At 45.0% G+C, this 23444-nt stretch overlaps 3 protein-coding genes across 5 annotated transcripts; 1 reads left to right on the top strand and 2 right to left on the bottom strand.

The window, feature by feature from the left end:
* Positions 1-690: 690 nt before the first annotated feature.
* Positions 691-10698, bottom strand: vps52 (VPS52 subunit of GARP complex). 2 transcript variants are annotated; one of them, XM_084563668.1, is made up of 20 exons: positions 10435-10698; positions 9021-9102; positions 8638-8690; positions 8437-8512; positions 8250-8317; positions 7423-7598; positions 7005-7155; positions 6362-6462; positions 6131-6263; positions 5796-5851; positions 5260-5395; positions 4543-4698; positions 4331-4449; positions 3112-3235; positions 2930-3025; positions 2688-2795; positions 2529-2594; positions 2045-2156; positions 1349-1467; positions 691-1086 (listed from the first exon to the last, which is right to left on the bottom strand). In XM_084563668.1, exons 1-20 carry the CDS (start codon positions 10528-10530, stop codon positions 940-942), a joined length of 2175 nt encoding a protein of 724 aa, XP_084419794.1. In that variant the 5' UTR covers positions 10531-10698; the 3' UTR covers positions 691-939. The 2 variants fall into 2 exon arrangements, with proteins under 2 accessions (XP_084419794.1, XP_084419795.1); XM_084563669.1 differs by having other exon boundaries at positions 9021-9099; positions 10435-10555.
* A 119-nt stretch (positions 10699-10817) lies between these two features.
* rps18 (ribosomal protein S18) lies at positions 10818-13121 on the top strand. The gene is made up of 6 exons (XM_084563718.1): positions 10818-10876; positions 11692-11790; positions 11880-11966; positions 12206-12307; positions 12398-12489; positions 12998-13121. Exons 1-6 carry the CDS (start codon positions 10874-10876, stop codon positions 13071-13073), a joined length of 459 nt encoding a protein of 152 aa, XP_084419844.1. The 5' UTR covers positions 10818-10873; the 3' UTR covers positions 13074-13121.
* A 176-nt stretch (positions 13122-13297) lies between these two features.
* LOC311501720 (E3 ubiquitin-protein ligase RING2-A-like) lies at positions 13298-21098 on the bottom strand. Of its 2 annotated transcripts, none has more exons than XM_084563698.1 (7): positions 20846-21098; positions 20370-20474; positions 19044-19204; positions 18624-18848; positions 18212-18544; positions 17926-18136; positions 13298-14423 (listed from the first exon to the last, which is right to left on the bottom strand). In XM_084563698.1, the coding sequence occupies exons 2-7, from the start codon at positions 20445-20447 to the stop codon at positions 14265-14267; spliced, it is 1167 nt and encodes a 388-aa protein (XP_084419824.1). In that variant the 5' UTR covers positions 20448-20474; positions 20846-21098; the 3' UTR covers positions 13298-14264. The 2 variants fall into 2 exon arrangements, with proteins under 2 accessions (XP_084419824.1, XP_084419825.1); XM_084563699.1 differs by having other exon boundaries at positions 18633-18848.
* Between the last annotated feature and the right edge of the window lie 2346 nt (positions 21099-23444).

Genomic DNA, 23444 nt, shown 5'->3' with positions numbered 1-23444 from the left:
TCAAGAAGAGTTCAGAGTAGATCCTGGTGAAGGTAAAAGGTATTCCTAAAGAATCTTCAGAGAGCTCCTAAGGTGAGATGTGTTCAGAGCAGAGAGGAGGACTTTTAGGAGGTTTAGGAGTTTCTGAAGCAGAAAGGAGTCATTTATCTGTTGTATTTCCTCATGTCTGCTTCTTGTCTTGTAGTGTGACACTGGAGCCAAATCTACGTCTCAGAACACTTTTATTCTCATTGACCAGTTGATCCAGAAGAAAACACAGTTCCTCTGTCCAGTTGGGTTAACAATCACAGAAACTGATGAAAGCTGAGACATTTTACCCTCGTTAATACCAGATGATGAAACATGACCAGCATGGTGAATGAATGGAAGCAGATAAATAGAACTATCAGCATGTGAATACTGTGGTAGTGGCCTGAGTTTAATTATCACCTGTTATCACCAACAGTGTATTTTTATTTAGCTTTTAGGATCAACCAATCACAACGGGGTCAACCACACCTCCTCACTACGATCAGAGTTCTCTGAGAATGTTCTAGAATCACTCCTAAGCTAAGACTCCTAGCTAGGAACGTTTAGCCTAAGTTAGGAGCTCTCTGAGAGGATTCTAGGAACATGAAGGCATACGAGCTCTGGTTAGTTGAAGATAAATGTTCAGGTAATATTCTCCACAGAGCGACGTCAGAAACAAAACACGGAAACACATTTTTATTTTAAGAAGACGTTGAACATTATCTCACAAACAAACAGCTGGAATTAAAAGTCACACGGTCTCGCTTCAAACAGCAAAGACAAAATAAAAGTCTCTTCAGTGTTTCAGGAATGAAAGTCAGAACATGACTGGTTGTTTAGTTTTCAGAGAGAAACCAGAGAATCTTCTCAGTCTGGTCGTAGATGTGTACAGACGTGGAGGACTGTTTGGTTCCTCCTGGGTAGAGGTCCTTAGAAGTTGGGCTTGTGCTTCTTGACCTCCACCATGAGGTGGTGCAGGTTGATGAGCTCCGAGCGGACGGCCAGGCTGCGGAAGGTGGGCTGGTTCAGGACCTTGTGGAAGCCGTGGTAGTACTGGATGAGCTGGGTCAGGGCGCCCTGCAGGGACAGGACGGGAGGACATGAGGTCACTTCAGTCTCATCTCAGGACAGGACTCTGCTCCTCTAAACATCTAATAACCACTGGGTCTCCTGGTTTCATTTATTAATGGACCAAAGGGACATTCCTTAGCTTTAGCCTTTTAAATTAAGAATCAAATCAACTCTCATTTATTTTATAGTGTAGCAGACAGCCCGTCCACTTTAACCAGCTTAGTCTGATCCATTCCTCTGCTGATTCTCACGTCATCGTCCGTCTCACCTGAATGATGCTGGTTCCGTTCTTGAAGTTGGTGAAAGACCTCATGACGTCCTGACTCATCGACTCCACCGACTGCTTCCACGTAGCAGAAAAGCCCCGAACCAGCTGAGTGATGCGAGCTGCACACACACACACACACACACACCACACAAACACACACACACACACATATATATAAACTGTAAATCACACTGTCATTGTGTTTGAGCCGTTGTTTCCTGTGTGAAAGACTGTGACTGTGAAGCTGAAGTGTTGAACACGAGTCAGACGGAGGAGAAACTAAACTGAGGACGCTGAGAGACAGAAAGTGAACCAGGACAGTTTGTAGTGAAGAACAAAGAGGAATTAAAAGATGAACCCAGAGCTGCTGTTACTGGCCGTGATCTTTCTACTGGAGCTAAATACTTCATGTATCTGTAAACTACATGAAGCTGCAGTTAAATATCTGGAGGACCTGAAACAGTAAATCAACTCAAATCTACCAGAGTCTTTTATAAACACTGAGGTGAGGATGAGGCTATTTCCTGGAGGCTGCACTGACCCGAGGTCAACTTTATAAGAAATGATTTAAAAGATAAATAAATAAATGAACTAACAGACTACATTACAACTTGTCTGTACATGCTTCAATAACCTGAAGCGTCAGTATTTAGCTTCAGCACGCGATAAGTAAATAAATAACTCCACTTTCATCACCTTCTTCATTCTTCAGTCGCTCCAGCTGCCCTTTCTCCATCAGAGCCTCGGCCTCCTTCACGAAGGCGATCATCCCTCCGAACGGCGGAGACAGAATCTCCTCGATGAACTCCTGGAGGACGGAGACGCAGCCGGCGGTTAAATCTGACTAAAATGACTACAAATCTATTTTATTCACAGTTTAATTTTAAAGAGACACCGGGATTAATTTAATGTTAATAATAATTTAATCTACACACAAATATTTAATATAATACATATAATGAATATTTATTAACAAATTTAGAAAAAAATATTATATATCCAAAAATATATATTTTTTTAAAAAGTCAAATAAAACTGTCACAAAAATATTTTAAAAAATGTGTAAAATAAATAAAAAAAATAAAAAAATAAAATTTTGAAATAACAAGAAGATGATGTTAGAATAAATACATAAATAAAATCCCATAGATTTTATTTTATTTTTTTAATTCTTCTGTACCTGAGTCCTGGCCAACAGCAACTGCTGGAAACCTTCCACCTCTTTACTGTCGTCAGCCGCCCTCTCCTGATCAGACCAGAGAGACAACCAGAGAATGTCAACCAGAGACAATCAACCACAAAGAGAGACAATCAACCAACCAGAGAATGGACCACCCACCATGAGGACACTGAGCATCATGTCGTAGTTGTTGATGAGGAAGATCAGCTGGTCTCTTCTGGAGGGAAACTCTGCCGCCATCTTCAGAACAAAGTTTTCAACCTCAACCTAAAAATAAAACAATAATAACGTAGAAACCGTGAATCGTGTCTCCTAGTCAACAACCAGCTGTCCATGGTTCTGGTCCAGGTTGGTTTTACAGTCAGGGTCCTCACAGAGACATAAAGAGGAGTGTGTGTTACCTGCAGCTGTCCCAGCAGAGCGTGGGTTCTCTCGTTGGGGAACGTCTGGTTGATGCTGACGATGGCCGACGAGAACTCGGCGTATCGACGGGTGATCTGGAATCAAACCGAGTTCTGATGAGCATGAGCTGCTGCTGCTGTGATGATTTAATAATGTCACCTGAGTGTCTGTGGAGACGTACGTAGTGCGGCCTGGTGTCCAGGACTCCCAGCTTCTGAGGGTCTGTGTTTCTGATGCTGTGAATGTTCATCTCCAGGATCAGTTCAAACCTCGGCCACAGCAGCTCCAGCACGGCCTCCCAGTACCTGGACACATGAGGAGGTCAGGAAACGACAAACATCTGGATCTACACTTCATCGTCCTGTTTCAGGACATGTCTCCTGTCCTGTCTCAGGTTGTGGTATTTTTAAGGTTCTAGCATTCACCACCTGGACTAGTCCTTTCATCCGTCTCATAAAATGCTTCTCAAACATCTTCTGCTCATAATTTGTTCAGGGGAAATCTGCTGAGGCTGTATTCAGCTTTTAATATTCAGTCTCTGCTTATCTGCTACAGAGCATAGTCTGTATATAAACATGGACACCACGTCTCCTCTTCCTCTCATTGGTGAAACTGACTCTATGTTCCCGGGGATACGGGCGGAGCCATCTTGTGAGTTTGGATCCAGAGTCTGATCAGTACGGTCTGAGGGCGGAGCCACGTGGAGCCGTGATATTGATGCCCCGCCCACACTTCCTCCAGACTCACTCATGTTTTAGTTTAATTAATACTACGCTCTGCTCTACCTCCACCTGTTACAAGGACATGATGGATTAAACACTGGACTTAGTGATTTAATTATTTATTACAACAGCAGTTGGCATGGCAACTTGCAGTCTCCATGATGTCACATCCTGTTTCTATAGCATCAAATAACTAAAACTGAACTTATCCAAAAAACTGATACTTGAACATTCATCAACATTATATTAACTACCTCAAATGACTGAAACAATCTTTGAAAAAAATAATTTGACGTGTATTTTAGTGTTTTAATTTGACCCAAGTCCCGCCCACTAACATGGAGGGGGCGGAGCTTATGACCTATACTGCAGCCAGACACCAGAGGGAGCTCTACTTGGTTTGGTTGTCCATCTCTATACAGTCTATGGTCCTCACTCAGGAGACATCATGAAAGTCAAAGCCTGAGGAACCACTGAATGTTATCAGGAACATGAAGCTCTGTTAGTGTATGAGATAAGAAATAAATGAGTCTCTGCTAATGTTTGGTTTTACTGGAACATCTCTACCCAGCTTCAGAAGAGACGCTGAAAATGAAATGCAGGAGGAGGAGGAGGAGGAGGAGGAGGAGGAGTCTATAAAGTCTGATGTGGAGGTTTCTGTTTGACTGAGACACTGACTTGTCCAGAGCAGGGATGGTCCTCTTGGCCGTGATGGCTCTGAACCTCAGGATGATGTGGATGCACAGGAAGACGGCGATGCTGTCGTAGCAGTCGGACACGTAGGTGGACATGCTCTTCTGCAGGGAGAGACACAAACGAGAGGCTAGGACGCAGCGAGGTCTACGACACTCAAGACTTTTTAACCCCGAGACTAAAGCCAGGAGGCGTACCAGGATCATGCCGAGGGTCTTCCCCATGATGCTGTTGAAGAGGTCCAGGGCCGAGTTTCCCGCCACCATGAAGAAGTCGGACAGGAAGAGGTATTCTCTGCAGCCGTTGTCCAGCAGAGCGTAGTGTTGGCTGCGGAACAGCGTCTCATAGGGATACTGGAGGACAGACAACCACCCACGGTTAAACTCTGAGACGCTGATCTGTTCATCACACAAACTGGACTGAGGAGAAAGACAAGCTTTACATTTTCCTTCCCTCCCTCCTTCCATGTTCCAATTTTTCTTCCACCTTCCTCTCTTCCTTTCCTTCTCCTTCTCTTTCCTCATCTCTTCCTACATTCCATCCTTTCCCCCTTCCTTCCCACTTTCCTCAGTCTTCCCATCCTTCCTTCCAGTGTTTCATCCTTTTCCCCACCTTCTTACTCTGCGTCCTTCATATCCCTCCTTCCCTCATCCCTTCCCTCCTTACTTTTCCCCCCACCTTCCCTCTTTCCTTTCCATCTTCCTCCCTTTCTTTCCATCTTTTCCTACGATGACGAGCAGCTCTAGAAACTAATCTGTCACATTTCATCAGCTCATTGAGTTTCTTCTAATCTTTAACAGGAATTATTTAAGTTTCAGACATTAGAGTCTCCGTATCCATCCCAGGACAGGATCAGCCAGGACCAGTTATTATATTTCAATGTGGTCCTGGTGAGACGGGCGGCGGGACCTCACCCTGCTGTCTCCCCTCTGAGCCGTGTGAGGGACCAGGATGGGCCCCTCCAGCTCAGCAGGACTCAGGATGGCCCCCCTCTGACCCAGGGTGAAGATGGTGTTCCTGCTCTTCAGAGACGGTTTGGAGAAGAAACCTGAGGCTGGGAGTCAAGGAGGCGGAGCCTGATGATGATGATGATGACACCTGAAGAGTCACACCTGGTTTAATGTCAACAGGTCTGAGAGGAGGAGGAGTTCATCCCTCCTTCCTTTCTCTCTTCCTTCCCTCCTCCTAACATCTTCTCTTTCTATCCTTCCTTCCCACCTACCTTCCTTCATTATATCCTTTCTACCTTCCTCCTTCCTATCCTTCCTCTTTTTGCCATTCTCCTTCCAACATTCCTTCCTTTCTTTCCTACATTCCTTCTTTCCTCCTCTTCCCTTCCCTCCTTTCTTTCCTTCCTTCCCTGAGTCACATCTCTTTACGTGATGAGTCACATCCATCTATCAAACCTGTCTCCTGGCGTTGCCATGGTTTCAGACTTTAAAGGATATCTTTCTTGGCCGTGTCCTCGACTCCCATCAGGTCGTCTTTATCTGCCACCTCCTCGTACTGCAGCAGGACAGAAGGTCATGGGATCAGTTCCTTTAAAACTAACCAAGAAAACACAGACCCCAGACTGACCCAGACCCAGACTGACCCAGACTGAGACCCAGACTGACCCAGACTGAGACCCAGACTGACCCCAGACTGACCCCAGACTGACCCCAGACTGACCCAGACCCAGACTGACCCCAGACTGACCCCAGACTGACCCCAGACTGAGACTGAGACCCAGACTGAGACCCAGACTGAGACTGAGACCCAGACTGAGACTGACCCCAGACTGACCTGAACCTTGAGCAGCCGGCCGCTGTACGACTTGAAGTAGCTGTAGTAGATCTTGCTCATGGTGTCCACGTACTCGTCTCTGATCTCCTTGGCGACCGTCCTCTCGTTGGCCAGAAGGAACTGGTAGAAGAACCTGTCAGGACAGAAGGACAGAAGGACAGAAGGACAGAAGGACGGCGGTCATTTAAACAGTCTGGACTGAGGACAGGTAAGGCTGGAGTAGAGCAGCACCTGTATTTCAGCAGAGTGTTCTGAGGGATCTGGTAGTTGGTCATGGGTTTCCTGAACGAGTAGATCTTCTGCAGAATGAACTCTCGGATCTTTGACACCGCCTGAGGAGGAGGAGGAGGAGGAGGAGGAGGAACAAACATGAACATCTGAGTCTGTTCAAGATGAAGATGAAGCTCATCCTTTATTCATCCAACAGGCTGGCAGACAGTAGCTCAGCAGATAAAGAAGGAAACATCAAATAAGAACAATAAAAATCAAAGTTCATGTTAAACATCAGAACCAGATTTTCACCACGTCCATCTGCACAGAAGAAGAAAACAACTAATAACAATAATAAATTAATAAATCTGTAAAAAATAAATAGTGATAATGGAACAGCTAAAGAACTTCATTTATCTAAAGTCTGATATAAACAGTGAAACTGAATAAAGTTCAAAATGTTCATCTGTTCATTAGGGAAATATGAATAAACCACTGGATAATCATGAAGAGACTTTTGTCACATTAGTTACAGGTGGATGATATTATTCCTACATGTTTAATTAAACTCACAGCCTCTTAGATGATGTTTTAGGATCAAACTTTATTCTTTTTTCTTGCTAAAAGCCTGAGAATAAGAGCTGTGTGTGTCCGTGTGCGTCACCTTGAGTTTGAGGCGGTCCACGATGTCCTGGATGTCGGAGCAGGCCAGCGTCTCTCTGAAGCTCAGCTCTTTGGCGAAGTTGATCTTGGAGTTGAGTTCGTGCAGCTGCTCCAGAAACTCCTGCTCCGTCACGGGACTGTCCAGGATGGTGCTGAGAGAGCAAGGACACGACGACGTCAATGCTTCCTTTCTTCTACACCACGACGCTTTGAATACGTCCTCTATCAACTAATCCTTCTGTTTTAGAATCATTTACATCAGTTCATATCTCATGGATTGGCTGGAGGATTTTATTTGCCTCATAAAGAGCAGGACACTAATAATAAACTGTGTCTGTGTCTTCAAACCTCCTGAACTCTAGCTCCTACTCTGCTTCATCATCTGAGAGGCTGAAGGATGAAGCTGCCGTCAGACTCACGAGATCATGGCCCCGGGCACCACCAGCTCGTCCACCAGCTGGCTCAGGTGGCTGCGGACGGCCTGGCGGTTCTTCAGCCGGACGTTCATGCTGACCGACTGCTGCTGCAGCGTCTGGATCTCACTGCTGATGGAGGACAGGTCGCTCTGGAAGCCGCTCAGCATGCCCTCCATGCGCTGAGAGAAACCAGGGACAGAATTAAATCACAAAGACAGAAAGTGTCCTGCAGTGAGGACGTCCAGCAGACTGAGGAGCATGACTCTGCATCGTTCTGAGCTCAGAGTTTAAACAGATGTAAAACTGAAGGGAAATACAGATCTATCATCTGATTCTGAGAAGAATGTTTGAACTAAGTTTCTGTACAAAAAGAGCAGACTTGAGCTTGTTCTACATTTACAACATTTTCTTTCTGCTGTGAAGAACTTTGTCTTGATGATTTGAAAAGTGTTAAACAAATAATTCATTTTCATTTTAACGTGCCGTCTGAGGAGGAGGAGTAAATGTAAGTCATCAGATCAGGATGGATGAATTCTCAAAACAGAGCTGAAGTTTTATTTCAGCCTCATAATGATCCAACGTCTCTGGAGTCAGTGTTGATCTGTGAAAGCTGAGTCAGCGCTGCAGAATTTAAATCCATGCTAACATGGTCACCTCTCAGACGTTTCCACTTTTTATCCTTTTAGTCTCAAATGTTTTGATGAGGGTGGATGGCAGCCGTTCTAAGCAGCTGTGTTAAGCAGCCATCTTGGCCACGTCCTTCAGGTAAAACAGGTCCTGCTTAAAGAAAGGCTCTGATGAACGCTGCAGTGCATTGTGGGATACGTTACCTCCAGTATGGAGTCACAGGCGGTGATCTGGTTGTGCAGTAGAGCGATGTTCTGACTCTCCTTAATGTCTGGAGGACCAGCGGTCAGGAAAACTCAACCTGAATCTTTAGTGCGTTTGTCAGATTCATGTCAAATTAAAAATATTCATCCATATCTACTCAGCTGGTGAAGACACGGTGAAGGATACAGTCTTTGATGGAGGCCTGCTCGATCCTCTGCAGCTCCGCCTCCACCTGCTTAGAGTACTGACGGAGGTCGACGCCCTGAAAAGAGACAGGAGGAGAATGAGACTGCTGCAGAGAAGAAGAAGAAGAAGAAGAAGAAGCAGCTACAAGCAAAGAATGGAGGCTGAACTGGAGGAAACCAGTAGGTCTGTGAGTGTTCTCACCGTTTTCAGCGCCTCCTTCACGAGATCGTCTTCCAGGTTGGCCTGAATATGAACTGCAGGAGGACAAACAGGAGACATTTAATGCCAAGTTAAACCCTGACCATGGTCTCCAGCAGCTTCACTGTGAGGACACGTTTATTCTAGCTGGACTCTGAACCCTCCTCCTGCTCCAGAGACTCACTGACCCACCAACACATGCACTAAAGGCATCTGTAGCACACTTGAACATCACTGTCAAGTCCACATCTACAAATTCTTCTACCCACCGTTATAAACATGTTTATTCTTCTATTTCTATATTCTTTAGTTTAATCTCTAGTGTATTTTGAGCCATAACATATTGAAGCAGTTTGTCTCATGTGAGTGATGAACCGTCTCCTTACTGTCCACTTCATCCAAGATAAACTCATCGGTGGTGAGGTCCAGTTCTCCCAGGTTCAGGTTAGCGATGTCTCCATCAGTCTTCTGGGAAATAAACATCAATAGATCAAGACACACGGTCTCATTCACTGACTATAACGACACAATATTAGGAACACGTGTCAGTCTGACAGTTCACATTAAAGCTCCATCAGTTAGTCGTTTAATCAGTTTGTTGATGACAGAACAAATAAACCTTTAACGTTTATAACAGACTCATGCTTTGTGTCGCTCCACAGTCGAATGAAAAACATTTCCTGGACTCCTGCTTCTTGAGTTTGAGATTTTGATGCAGGTATTTAAAGCGCTGTAACCGTCAGACACATGGTTAATTTACTTCACTCTTGAGTCAAAATACTGCTATAAAAACTTAACACATTTATATTTTCTGTGTTTTTCTGCATAAATCTCTTAAACCACCTCAGCACTTTACAAAACTAACAGACATTCAATCATTTTAAGGATTTTAACCCTTTAAATGTCAGCTTGATTAGTTTAACTGTCGTTTTTTATGAAAAAGAAAATACTTATTTTCCATAAAACTAATGTTGGTCTCAGATATGAACAAGATGATCTAAACTACTGACTTGAATGCATCATTAGTTTTTATTCAGCATCGGATTTAAACTTTACAACTAAATGTCCCATTGACTCCCATTATAACCACATGTTTAATCTCTCAGACACAACACAATATAAATCAATCATTCTGAAATATTAGAGTTTAATTTATGAGAAAATATGGTCAACTTTGTCATTCTTAGTGTTCAACATTATAATCAGCCATTTCCCTATTATAGGGCCTAAACATAAAATCTTATTTCATTAGGTTTTGTGTTATTGAGCTTTACTTTATATCTGATGCTACAGGAAAACTAATAAAGCATCCATGTCAATATTTTAGATCATCTTGTCTCCAAGACCGGTTTAAAAAATTTTTTTAATAAATAAATACGCGCAGGCTCTTAACATCAGTTTTAAGGAAAATAACTCATTTTTGAGAGGGTTCATTTTTTGCAGGTGAACATTTTGGCCGTTGATAAATCAAGAGGGAAGTAAATTAAACTGATGACTGAAGGTTAAACCTCGACGTCTTGTTCTGTTGACAACAGAAACTCACTGACAGGATGCTAACATCAAAATTAGCTTCTAGCAGCATCAACAGCACGAGTCAAAAAGGGACAATACTGAAATACTGAATCAACAAACACGTCCTGTTTTATATTTCAGCTCGTTACACCTGGTTAGTTAAACCTGATGCGTTAGTTCATTAGTGTTTGTTCAGTTTGATCAGAGATAACAGCAACAGCAGAGCACACAAACACGTTCATGTCTTTTAGCATCAGATGTAAAAACAGAATTAATGAAATGTCACACCTCGTCCTGTAAATACGCCATGGCGATGTCTGTCTGCTTCCCAGCTGTGTTTACATCGGGACCAGCTCCGACAGCTGCGGACGCTCCCTCCGCCATTGCGGCGAATTTATGCTAACGTCAGAAAAAGTCCCACAAATCAAAGGTTCCCCTCGTCCTCCGCAGACAATAGAAGACTTTAATAGACGGAACAATGCGTTAAAACAATATAAGTTGTGTGAGAAAGGTAAACTTAAATAAAAGCAACTCATATTTATCGTGTGTGACTATGTTAGTATATCTGTGTATTTTTACTTTTTATTTTTTACATATTTTTCCTTAAATAGCTGTTAAAATTCTAGTCGGACAATTTAAAAGTGGTGGACCAACTTCCGCTCACGGTTGGAGTCAAACTCTCGCGAGACCGTTGCCACTTCCTCTTCGCACGGAACCTACTTCCAAGATGGTGAGTTCGTTTTTACCAACCCGAAATAGTTTTAAAATCTGCAATCATCCTGCGTTAATGTCGCCTTATTAACACATTCAAACATAATATAAGTTTAACAAAACTCATGTGAGCGGGCTGATGTTAAATTGTCGGTGTGTGTCCGGTGGATTTTGATATATTAATGTAACTTGCTGTCAATGCTGAGCTGTTCACACTGATCGTAGCTGGCTAGCGAGGATCGTTCAGTTTAATTTGTACTTTTTTTAGTCATTAAAACGTCTCTGTCTTTAGTGTTTCTATGTTTAAAGCAGAACTTCATCTGGACTGCAGGGTTAAATTAAAAACATTAGTAAAAGTAGGTTAATACCTGTGAAAGCTAACTAGCTTTAGCCTCTGTGCTAATGCTATGGCTGTAGCATGTCGGTGTCACCGGGCTAGGAGGCTGAATGTAGCCGCTGCTCCGGTGTGGATCCCCCGGTACTTGATCAGTTAGAGTCCTGCTGAGGTGCAGTTACGTTCTCCGTTGGTCTTGGTCTTTTTGGCGGTTCTGGAGCAGCTAATGTCTGCTAGCTTAGCCTAGCTCTGCTAACTGGAGCCAAAACTGTTTGTGGAAGGTGCCAGACTTTAAACACCTCAGAGTTTGGATCACAGACCTAGACTATGTCTTCATATCTGAGTCTGCACACTGTTTCTGCATTAGTTTAATCTAGTCAATCTAAGACGAAGCAGCTTCATCTCCAACCTGCAGCCTCCAGCTCTGTCTTTTATTCTCTCAGAGTTGTTTAATTTTATTTCGTGCTCAGTGTCAGACTCACCTCTGATGTTGTTTTCAGTCTCTGGTCATCCCTGAGAAGTTCCAGCACATTCTTCGTGTTCTCAACACGAACATCGATGGTAGGAGGAAGATCGCCTTCGCCATCACTGCCATCAAGGTGAGCTCGTCTCTGAAACACTGAAGATGTTCTCTCTCTCTCTGACGAATGGTTCTTCATCTAAAGCTCTGTGTGGTGTCTGGTCTCAGGGTGTCGGCAGACGTTACGCCCATGTCGTCCTGAGGAAGGCCGACATCGACCTCAGCAAGAGGGCAGGAGAGCTGACGGAGGAGGAGGTGAGGAGAACCTGCTCACGGCTCCACGTCGGCCGCCGCTGCTTGTGTTGTTAGAGTTGATCTTCAGCTTTAAGACGTTTTCCTTGTTTCTATTTTGTTGGTGGCGAAAAGGAAAAAGGGCAAATCCCTTCTCAAACCTTCCAGCTTCTTTAAAGCAGGAAACGTTGTCTCGTGTTTAGCTAATAAAGCAGCAGGCTGTTTAGGTTCCTGTGAATGAACCGGAGCTTCTTGGTGTTCAGGTTGAGCGGGTGGTGACCATCATGCAGAATCCTCGCCAGTACAAAATCCCAGACTGGTTCCTCAACAGGCAGAAGGACGTCAAGGACGGCAAATACAGCCAGGTAGGTGACGAGCGGAAACTTCTGACTCTCGTTGGACACGATCACGAAGCAGAACGCGCTCGGTAACATCTGCTCGCCGTGTGGTTTCAGGTCCTCGCCAACGGTCTGGACAACAAGCTGAGAGAAGATCTGGAGAGGCTGAAGAAGATCAGGGCTCACCGTGGTCTCAGGCACTTCTGGGGGTAAGAGATCTGATCCAGTGACGGCGACAAACCTCCGTTCAGCCTCTCGTTACCAGAAGCTGCTGGCTTTCTGTTAATTAGTGACGATTTGAGGCATCTGCTTCAGCTCTGGGTGTAAACACTGAGTCTGTCCTGGAAGAAAACTTGAATGAAAGCTGTTTGACTTCCGTCCACAGCGTTGGACTGTGTCTGCACTGAGGCAGATGTTTGTGAAAACACAATGATTTAAGACTAATTCCAGGTGGTGGTCCTTTTGATTGTGGAGATTTCTTTTAGAAATGTTTTTCCACAGCAGTTACGTTTTAGATGTCATCCTCTGGCTCTGCACTGAAGTGTTAAACTATTTGTGCTCTGCTGCAGTGAAGCGTTGGTTCTGCAGCGTTTTTACATCAACATTTAATTTAAAATGAATCTGACGTGGACGTGAACAGAACGAGAGAACAGCTGATTCTTTTTAATGTTTACGTGCCTGTCCTGATTTCTTCTTCTGTGTCTTTTCTCTCTGCAGTCTGCGTGTGCGTGGTCAGCACACCAAGACCACCGGCCGTCGTGGTCGCACTGTCGGTGTGTCCAAGAAGAAGTAAACTGCCCCGCTTCCCTTTGTTTCAATAAAACACCACAGATAAAAACCACCTCGCTGCCTGTCCTGCTTCACTTCATATCCAGACTCTGGGTTCCTGTGTCTAGAGATTTACTCTCCAAGACGCCTGGTGAAAGACACAAACTAGACTCTAGATGGACTTCAGTGTTTTATTATTAATGCTCTGGTTGGTCACAAATAATTAGTCGGTACAAGTCTCCCACTCGGTGTGTTCAATAGTTTATTGTAGGATCGCAGAAGAAAGGAAAGGTTGCATTAATATACAAACGTGGCATAAAAACTGAGGTACAGTGAGAGGAAGTACGGCTGCAGGAGATATAAAGTGCTTCAGAACGAAAGTGGAGCGAAGAGTTGAGACGTAACGAAGGTTTATGGCTTAAAGAGGAACAAACTGACGTCGTTTAGTTTGAATGGAACTGCACACGATTGTTAAGACAATAAACTAAAGCGGTCGTCTCATTTTTAAATCTATTGCTCCTGAACGTGCTCAGACGTCTGGTCCTTCATCAGCTGTTGCTGCGTTGGGGGATAACGTGTTAAATGAAGCGTGGAGTTAATTTATATTTAGAGCTGAAAAGCAGCAAAGAGCTTCAGTCGTCAAGAGATAAATTAAAGACAGATTTCATAAATAGATTCAAACATTAAAGTCTCTGATCAGAAACCAGTGACTCGTCTCACCTGCTCTGACTTACGCCTCCTTAAGTCTGGAGTTAACTGAAGCCGGTTAAATCTGGATTATAAAAATAAATATTGTTAAGAGGAAACTCATTTAAAACGGATCAAATGATCAACATCTCGTCTCAAACTGAAGATAGAAAAACAACTTGAAGCTAAATGTCGACTGGTCTAAAATCTCTTCAGTAACTCAACGTTTTGATTTGGTCATTTGTGCCAAAAAAAAGAAAATGAAATGCATTTACAAACTAAACTAAGTATGTAACGATAAAAGTCCGATTTAGAGGTGGTGGCTCTGAAATGAATTTGGACGCTGAAGCTGCAGCAGAAGAAACAAAGTGGTGAGGGATTCCACGTCTCCGTCTCCACGTCCAGCGACCGCAGCAAAAAGAGAATCCCAAAGGTCCTCGAAGATGCAATCAGGAAAAAGTCCAGTTTAACGCCAGTACATGAGAGACAGAGGAAACACAAAGGATAATGTGGAAGAGGAGGCTCCTCCTCACGCCTCCCTCTGCGGGGCAGGAGACTTCTGCTGGGGCTGGGGTTGAGGCTGGGGGGGCGGCTGGTCCTTGGTCGGGGCGTAGTAAAGCTCCAGAGGCTTCCTGACCTTCCAGAACTTCTCGTTGACCAGCTCCAGAGTCAGAGAACCGTTGAGCGTCTGAGGAGAAACAGCGTTAAAATGTCACTGATTAAACACAGGAGAGTTTGATTTAAGGACAAACTGGTTTTTAAAATGATCGGATATGTAACAGTTGCCATAGAAACATAAAAACCTCTTCTGTTTAAGCTAGCTGTTGGCTAGAATCAAAGCTGCCAAAAATCCCAGAAGAAGAAGAACCAGGAGATGAAGCACTAGAACCCTGGTTGTTGAGTCCACTCAGTCAAAGGCTGCACCCAAACAACAACAACAAACACTGAACGTTTAAAAGAAGAGAAAAGTTTCCTGGAGACAGCGTCAAGGAGAAACATCTTCCAGAGAGGGTTAGGGAGTTTATGGCAGCGTTGGATGACCAGAACATTTCTGGAGTAGAGAACACAAGGTACCAGCTACCCTCTCCACACTACATTAACTTTGACTGAAAGATTTATTGGACTGAATCCAGTCCACTCTAGGAGAAGACAAGGAAGACAAGGACAGACTTTAGGAAGACACAGGAGACCAACTCTAGGAGAAGACAAGGAAGACAAGGACAGACTTTAGGAAGACACAGGAGACCAACTCTAGGAGAAGACAAGGAAGACAAGGACAGACTTTAGGAAGCTACAGGAGACCAACTCTAGGAGAAGACAAGGAAGACAAGGACAGACTTTAGGAAGACACAGGAGACCAACTCTAGGAGAAGACAAGGAAGACAAGGACAGACTTTAGGAAGACACAGGAGACCAACTCTAGGAGAAGACAAGGAAGACAAGGACAGACTTTAGGAAGACACAGGAGACCAACTCTAGGAGAAGACAAGGAAGACAAGGACAGACTTTAGGAAGACACATGAGACCAACTCTAGGGGAAGACAAGGAAGACATGGACAGACTTTAGGAAGCTACAGGAGACCAACTCTAGGAGAAGACAAGGAAGACAAGGACAGACTTTAGGAAGCTACAGGAGACCAACTCTAGGAGAAGACAAGGAAGACAAGGACAGACTTTAGGAAGACACAGGAGACCAACTCTAGGAGAAGACAAGGAAGACAAGGACAGACTTTAGGAAGCTACAGGAGACCAACTCTAGGAGAAGACAAGGACAGACTTTAGGAAGCTACAGGAGACCAACTCTAGGAGAAGACAAGGAAGACAAGGACAGACTTTAGGAAGACACAGGAGACCAACTCTAGGAGAAGACAAGGAAGACAAGGACAGACTTTAGGAAGACACAGGAGACCAACTCTAGGAGAAGACAAGGAAGACAAGGACAGACTTTAGGAAGACACAGGAGACCAACTCTAGGAGAAGACAAGGAAGACAAGGACAGACTTTAGGAAGCTACAGGAGACCAACTCTAGGAGAAGACAAGGACAGACTTTAGGAAGCTACAGGAGACCAACTCTAGGAGAAGACAAGGACAGACTTTAGGAAGCTACAGGAGACCAACTCTAGGAGAAGACAAGGAAGACAAGGACAGACTTTAGGAAGACACAGGAGACCAACTCTAGGAGAAGACAAGGACAGACTTTAGGAAGCTACAGGAGACCAACTCTAGGAGAAGACAAGGAAGACGAGGACAGACTTTAGGAAGACACAGGAGACCAACTCTAGGAGAAGACAAGGAAGACAAGGACAGACTTTAGGAAGCTACAGGAGACCAACTCTAGGAGAAGACAAGGAAGACAGGGACAGACTTTAGGAAGACACAGGAGACCAACTCTAGGAGAAGACAAGGAAGACAAGGACAGACTTTAGGACGACACAGGAGACCAACTCTAGGGGAAGACAAGGAAGACAAGGACAGACTTTAGGAAGACACAGGAGACCAACTCTAGGAGAAGACAAGGAAGACAAGGACAGACTTTAGGAAGCTACAGGAGACCAACTCTAGGGGAAGACAAGGAAGACATGGACAGACTTTAGGAAGCTACAGGAGACCAACTCTAGGAGAAGACAAGGAAGACGAGGACAGACTTTAGGAAGACACAGGAGACCAACTCTAGGAGAAGACAAGGAAGACGAGGACAGACTTTAGGAAGACACAGGAGACCAACTCTAGGGGAAGACAAGGAAGACAAGGACAGACTTTAGGAAGCTACAGGAGACCAACTCTAGGAGAAGACAAGGAAGACGAGGACAGACTTTAGGAAGACACAGGAGACCAACTCTAGGAGAAGACAAGGAAGACAAGGACAGACTTTAGGAAGCTACAGGAGACCAACTCTAGGAGAAGACAAGGAAGACAGGGACAGACTTTAGGAAGACACAGGAGACCAACTCTAGGAGAAGACAAGGAAGACAAGGACAGACTTTAGGACGACACAGGAGACCAACTCTAGGGGAAGACAAGGAAGACAAGGACAGACTTTAGGACGACACAGGAGACCAACTCTAGGAGAAGACAAGGAAGACAAGGACAGACTTTAGGAAGACACAGGAGACCAACTCTAGGAGAAGACAAGGACAGACTTTAGGAAGCTACAGGAGACCAACTCTAGGAGAAGACAAGGAAGACAAGGACAGACTTTAGGGAGCTACAGGAGACCAACTCTAGGAGAAGACAAGGAAGACAAGGACAGACTTTAGGGAGCTACAGGAGACCAACTCTAGGAGAAGACAAGGACAGACTTTAGGAAGCTACAGGAGACCAACTCTAGGAGAAGACAAGGAAGACAAGGACAGACTTTAGGGAGCTACAGGAGACCAACTCTAGGAGAAGACAAGGACAGACTTTAGGAAGCTACAGGAGACCAACTCTAGGAGAAGTCAAGGAAGACAAGGACAGACTTTAGGAAGCTACAGGAGACCAACTCTAGGAGAAGACAAGGAAGACAGGGACAGACTTTAGGAAGACACAGGAGACCAACTCTAGGAGAAGACAAGGAAGACAAGGACAGACTTTAGGACGACACAGGAGACCAACTCTAGGGGAAGACAAGGAAGACAAGGACAGACTTTAGGACGACACAGGAGACCAACTCTAGGAGAAGACAAGGAAGACAAGGACAGACTTTAGGAAGACACAGGAGACCAACTCTAGGAGAAGACAAGGACAGACTTTAGGAAGCTACAGGAGACCAACTCTAGGAGAAGACAAGGAAGACAAGGACAGACTTTAGGGAGCTACAGGAGACCAACTCTAGGAGAAGACAAGGAAGACAAGGACAGACTTTAGGGAGCTACAGGAGACCAACTCTAGGAGAAGACAAGGACAGACTTTAGGAAGCTACAGGAGACCAACTCTAGGAGAAGACAAGGAAGACAAGGACAGACTTTAGGGAGCTACAGGAGACCAACTCTAGGAGAAGACAAGGACAGACTTTAGGAAGCTACAGGAGACCAACTCTAGGAGAAGTCAAGGAAGACAAGGACAGACTTTAGGAAGCTACAGGAGACCAACTCTAGGAGAAGACAAGGAAGACAAGGACAGACTTTAGGAAGCTACAGGAGACAAACTCTAGGACATTTAGGATCAGATCTGGGGTCAAATACTCTTGACCTCTAGTTGGACTACTCACAGAGAACTGTCCTCCTCTCGTCATGATGTAGATGGTGTACTGTTTCTCACTGATGTTGCTCAGAGTCGTCGTCCCCTCCTCCTCTCCTCCTCCCTCCTCCCTCCCTTTGTCCTCGGCGTCTCCGTCGGTCCGTCTGTCCTCCAGAGCGATACGCAGCGCCAAGTATTTGGACAGATGGTCCACGGTGGCGTTGGCCGTCGTCTTCACGTATCTGGAAAAGAAAAATGACAGGGAGTGTTTCCTTTAACCGTCTTCGTCTTCATGTGTCTGGTAGCGACAGCCTCACCTGGTCTGGTTGTAGTCGTGGGCGTGGACCAGCTGTGGGTGGGGTCTGAACACCAGCTCAATCTCTGAGGCCGGCCCGTCTCTGTGGCGCCTCAGAGGAGGAGGCGTCGGGCTCCCGCTGTCCACCTCGGGCCCCGAGCCGCCGCCGCCGTCGTCAGAAGCACGGGGGCGCTTGCGGCTCGGACCGGCCTCTGGCGGCGTCTGAGCGCGAGGATGGGCTGCATGCGAGGGGGCGGAGTCGTGGGACAGGTGAGAGCGAGAGTCCCCGTTGTCCTCGCCGCCACTGAAGGTGGTGTTGTCGCTCTCCTGAGTGGGCTTCTTCACCCGCTGGTTCCTGTAGGAGGAGGCAGACGCTCCAGGTTACCTGAGTGTGAACAGGGTTAAATGAATCTGTGATGATGCTCCTCCCCCACCTCTCGGACCTGTAGCGGGCCTGCTGGCGGAGCCCCTCCTCGATGCTGGAGCTCAGCGCCTCCTTGTTGTGCAGCCGGTTGAGGCGTTCGAGGACTCGCCGCTGGTGCGCCTCGTACTCGTCGCGGCTCGGGTAGATCTTAGAGATCAGAGCGTCGAAGTTTGAATCTCTGCGCAGCGAACGTCTGGAGACCAGCTTCTTCCTGCAGGTCGGACACTCCTTGTTCCTGAGGAGACAGAAGACACCGCTTTAAAACAGACAGCTGCGCTTACACCATTTAAAGATGTCATGAGGAGGAACCTGGTTTAAGATCAGATCCAGACTCGATGTAAAAAGAGCGGAGTTGGGTCGGGAATAAAAATAACTTGATCAGGACGTCCCAGCTAAATGGACACATGATGGACATGTGGTCTGAGCTCACCCGGATCGCAGCGCGGTGACGATGCAGTCAGAGCAGAAGCGGTGAAGACACTCTTTGGTCGTCATGGTGTTCTTCAGCATGTCCAGACAGATGGGACACATCAGCTCGCTGTGCAGAGAGCGTGGAGACACCGCCACCTCCGTTCCGTCCATGATGGCCTCCTGGACACGGACACACAAACGTTCAACAGTTATTTTACTCTGAGACACCAGGACCAACGCTAGCTGACAGGAGACAACTCTACAGTGTCTCTATCAGTAGAGCCAGAGACAAAGACCTTGTCCAGACCTCACATTAACATCTGTCCTGAGTGATCTGGTCTCTAGAGTCCAGGTTAAACAGGTCCAGGCGTGAACACTGATCTGGTCTCTAGAGTCCAGGTTAAACAGGTCCAGGCGTGAACGCTGATCTGGTCTCTAGAGTCCAGGTTAAACAGGTCCAGGTGTGAACACTGATCTGGTCTCTAGTGTCCAGGTTAAACAGGTCCAGGTGTGAACACTGATCTGGTCTCTAGAGTCCAGGTTGAACAGGTCCAGGTGTGAACACTGATCTGGTCTCTAGAGTCCAGGTGTGAACACTGATCTGGTCTCTAGAGTCCAGGTTAAACAGGTCCAGGTGTGAACACTGATCTGGTCTCTAGAGTCCAGGTGTGAACACTGATCTGGTCTCTAGAGTCCAGGTTAAACAGGTCCAGGTGTGAACACTGATCTGGTCTCTAGAGTCCAGGTTAAACAGGTCCAGGTGTGAACACTGATCTGGTCTCTAGAGTCCAGGTTAAACAGGTCCAGGTGTGAACACTGATCTGGTCTCTGGTGTCCAGGTTAAACAGGTCCAGGTGTGAACACTGATCTGGTCTCTGGTGTCCAGGTTAAACAGGTCCAGGTGTGAACACTGATCTGGTCTCTGGTGTCCAGGTTAAACAGGTCCAGGTGTGAACACTGATCTGGTCTCTAGAGTCCAGGTTAAACAGGTCCAGGTGTGAACACTGATCTGGTCTCTAGAGTCCAGGTTAAACAGGTCCAGGTGTGAACACTGATCTGGTCTCTAGAGTCCAGGTTAAACAGGTCCAGGTGTGAACACTGATCTGGTGTCAGTCCACATGTGGAGGTGGTCTGGGACACATGTGACCTCCTTCCTTTGGTAGTGTGAACACACAATGAGTCCTGGGTCACATTAAAGACCACCTACTCAACAGGGCTGATCTGAGGAGGAGGACTTTAGGAGCTGGGGACACATTCTATTGCCAGGTGTGAAGACAGGTGGATGCTGATTGTTTCATTTCATTCATGCTGTGGATCTCTGGGTTCAGATCAGCTGACTGTTTACCTGGGGGCTCCTGTGCAGCTCGTACAGACTCAGCTCCCAGGTCTTATTGGCAGTCTGGATGTTTAGAGGAGTCGCCATGACGACCGCCGCCTCCTTCAATCCTCCCTGGACCGAGACAAAGAGAAACTTTAGGATGTTGTGTGAACAGCTGCTGATGTGATTAATGATTGTGTCCTGCAGGAGGAAGGGCTGACCTTTCTAGAGCTTAGTTATGATTTTAAATGTTAATCATTAAAGTTGAGCAGAAACAAACTAAAGCATGACCTGAACACAACCAGACACACAGCTGATGACAGATTTAATCATTTAACACTAAACCTTTAAACTTCCTGTAGGAACAGAACTAGAGAGAAGTGTTTGTAAAGTTTTGCTCGTGCGAAGTTTTTAAGAATTAAAAATATTAACGATCAGATTATTGTTTGTAGACTGGAAGATGGAGAAGATTAAAAAAGCAGCAAATAAAAGTCGAAACTCACCTGACGGTTAAGTGACGGACAGCTGACAGGAGCAGACTCGACCCCCCTCCCGCTAAACAAACACAAACCGCCCGCTGAAAAACTCCTCCTCGGTCACTCCGACAGCGCGCACCGGTGATTGTTCCCCGCCCGAGGCTTTACAAAGTCGGCAGAGAGGCTTTAAGTTGCGGCCGAGGTTCGCTCGAAGAGTGAAAATGGAAGAAAAGATCAAGAGCGCAACATTTTCTGACAAACAGCAGCTAGCTAGCATTAGCGGCGGCCATCTTTGTTTTTCTTCTTCTTCTTCATCCCGGAACAAGTCGCCTCCACCACGGCAGCTGCTCCGCGTCTCTCTGCGGCGGCAGCGACACCCAGCGGCCACTTGGTGTATAGCAACAGAAATGTAAACAGGCCGCGTCCACCCACTGGCCAGTTCATTAGGTACACTAGTCAACGCTTTCTTATATATAATCATATATAATTCATTAACTAATCAATAAATATATATAAATTCATTAATCAGTTAATGAAAAGTCAAGATGTCTCCAACCTCCCTGTGGAATGTAGAAAACATGTTGTTGAAGCAGTTTTTATGTCAGTTCTAGACTATGGTGATGTGATTTATAGAAATGCTACTGCTTGCTCACTTAAAGCCCTGGACTCAGTCTACCACTCTGCTCTGAGGTTCATTACTGGTGATGGCTATAGCACTCATCATTGTGTCCTCTATGGTAAAGTGGGTTGGTCATCTTTGACTGAGAGGAGACTTAATCATTGGTACCTGTTTATTTACAAAGGTATTATTGGAAAATTACCAGGTTATATTTCAAACATGCTTGTTTGGAATTCTGGTCCCTATCAGACCAGATCAAATGACTGTTTGATGCTCAAGGTTCCTCGTATCCACACTGAGTTGGGAAAGTCGGCCTTTTGTTATGGTGCCCCTACTTCCTGGAATAATCTCCAATGTAACATAAAAATGAACTCTCTACTTTCCTATAATCAATTCAGATCTGTAATCACAAACCTTCCTATGTCAAACTGTACCTGTTTTATGTAAATGTTATTTCATTATTATTATTATTTTATTATTTTATTATTTTACTATTAATATTTTCTGTATCTTTATTTTTCCCTTCCTTCCTCCTTTATAATGTTATGTAGGTTATCTTATTATTTGTTTTATTTTGTTTTATTTTCCACAATTATTATACTATATCTATTGTTATCCCATTGTTACTGTGTAATCTCGGCTTCACTGAAAATGAGGACTACCCTCAATGAACCTCCGAGAATAAATAAAGATTGAATGAATTGAATGAATGAATGAATAGTTCCAGCTCCACACATGTAAACACTACATTTATTAGATTTATTTAAATGTTAACATCTATATTTATGTTTGATTAATTAATATGTAGAACAACTTAGAAATTGATAGAAAATTGTATAGTATGATAGCATAATTTAAAAAACACTCATGGTGGTTAATATACACACACTGGCCAGTTTATTAGGTACACCAGCATTCATGAAGGTTCTGGTGTTCAGCTTTAGTTTCTACAAACTGATGGAGATGTTGATTCAACTGTCTGACGCATGTTCCTAATATTTTGGCAGCCTCCCTTTAGTCAGATACCAGACACACTTTTAACTCCATCCTCCATGACGATCATCCAGGTGAATCACTAGCTTTCTGACGCTGGTTAAGTTTAAACTGAACTTTAAAACAGTCATGACTCAGGTTTTAGTGAAGCTTAAAAGTTTTTACATTCTTCACGTCTTTACGTCTGCATAAAAATGATTTACACTCTTTCTCTGAGCTCCTCAGAAAGCTCCTTTGTCCACAAACATGTGTTGTGAAGATCAGACTGAGACAAATCCCTGATTTATTTCAACTAAACCAGGAACTGAACCACACCTGAGTCTCATTACATTGATGGAAACACTTCTGAACACATGGACTCTGATTGGATCCTAGAGGAGCACCTCTCTGATATGTAATATTGGCTCACTTCAGTTTGTTTGGGGTCTCCGTCTACTCTCAGGACTCAGTTGATGTTTTGAGTCATTTTCATAAAGAAATGTGAACATTCACTGCATGCCTTTATTCTCGTTAGTGTACCTAATGATGTGGCAACTGAGTGTTAATCTGGTGAATGTGTCTGTGTGTGGACATCAGCGTCTAAAGAGAGAAATCATCAGTTTGTTGAAACTAAAAGGAAACAACTGAGAGAAGCCGCCATCTTGATTCTCCTCGCTTCATTCTGATCAATAAATGTTTCTGTGTAAAACGTCTGAGAGGTTTTTTCAGCAGAGTTGGAGACGTTTGTCTCAGTCAGGGACAGGAGGACACTGGACAAACGTGTCTCCATCGTGGACAGTCCGTCTCCATCGTGGACAGTCCGTCTCATCCACTCCACCAGACTACTATCCTCTTTGCTCAATAACATCTGTCTTTGATTTACAGAACATCCTTCATCATTCTGTAGAGACGAGAATCAAACTGTTTTAGTTTCATCCAGAAGGTTCTGGGTTCTAATCCAGGCCGACTGGTTCCTTTCTGTGTGTAGTCTGCATGTTCTCCCTGTGTCTGCGTGGGTTCTCTCCAGGTTCTCCA

This window comes from Chelon labrosus, assembly GCF_963514085.1.
Source record: "Chelon labrosus genome assembly, chromosome: 16".
In the NCBI taxonomy this organism is placed as follows: domain Eukaryota; kingdom Metazoa; phylum Chordata; class Actinopteri; order Mugiliformes; family Mugilidae; genus Chelon; species Chelon labrosus.
Note: the sequence above shows the minus strand (reverse complement) of the source record. Positions and strands in the feature narration are given on the sequence as shown.

Excerpts from the sequence above, each read along its gene's own strand:
- vps52 (XM_084563668.1), bottom strand. The coding sequence starts at position 10,530 with ATGGCGGAGGGAGCGTCCGCAGCTGTCGGAGCTGGTCCCGATGTAAAC. Across the intron at positions 8,318-8,436 it reads GCAGGCCTCCATCAAAGACT|ACATTAAGGAGAGTCAGAAC; the intron begins GTATCCTTCACC and ends CTGGTCCTCCAG. Across the intron at positions 3,026-3,111 it reads TGGACACCAGGCCGCACTAC|ATCACCCGTCGATACGCCGA; the intron begins GTACGTCTCCAC and ends GTTTGATTCCAG.
- rps18 (XM_084563718.1), top strand. Across the intron at positions 11,967-12,205 it reads GAGAGCTGACGGAGGAGGAG|GTTGAGCGGGTGGTGACCAT; the intron begins GTGAGGAGAACC and ends CTTGGTGTTCAG. Across the intron at positions 12,308-12,397 it reads AGGACGGCAAATACAGCCAG|GTCCTCGCCAACGGTCTGGA; the intron begins GTAGGTGACGAG and ends GTGTGGTTTCAG.
- LOC311501720 (XM_084563698.1), bottom strand. The coding sequence starts at position 20,447 with ATGGCGACTCCTCTAAACATCCAGACTGCCAATAAGACCTGGGAGCTG. Across the intron at positions 18,545-18,623 it reads GCCCGCTACAGGTCCGAGAG|GAACCAGCGGGTGAAGAAGC; the intron begins GTGGGGGAGGAG and ends CTCCTCCTACAG. Across the intron at positions 14,424-17,925 it reads CGAGAGGAGGACAGTTCTCT|ACGCTCAACGGTTCTCTGAC; the intron begins GTGAGTAGTCCA and ends GTTTCTCCTCAG.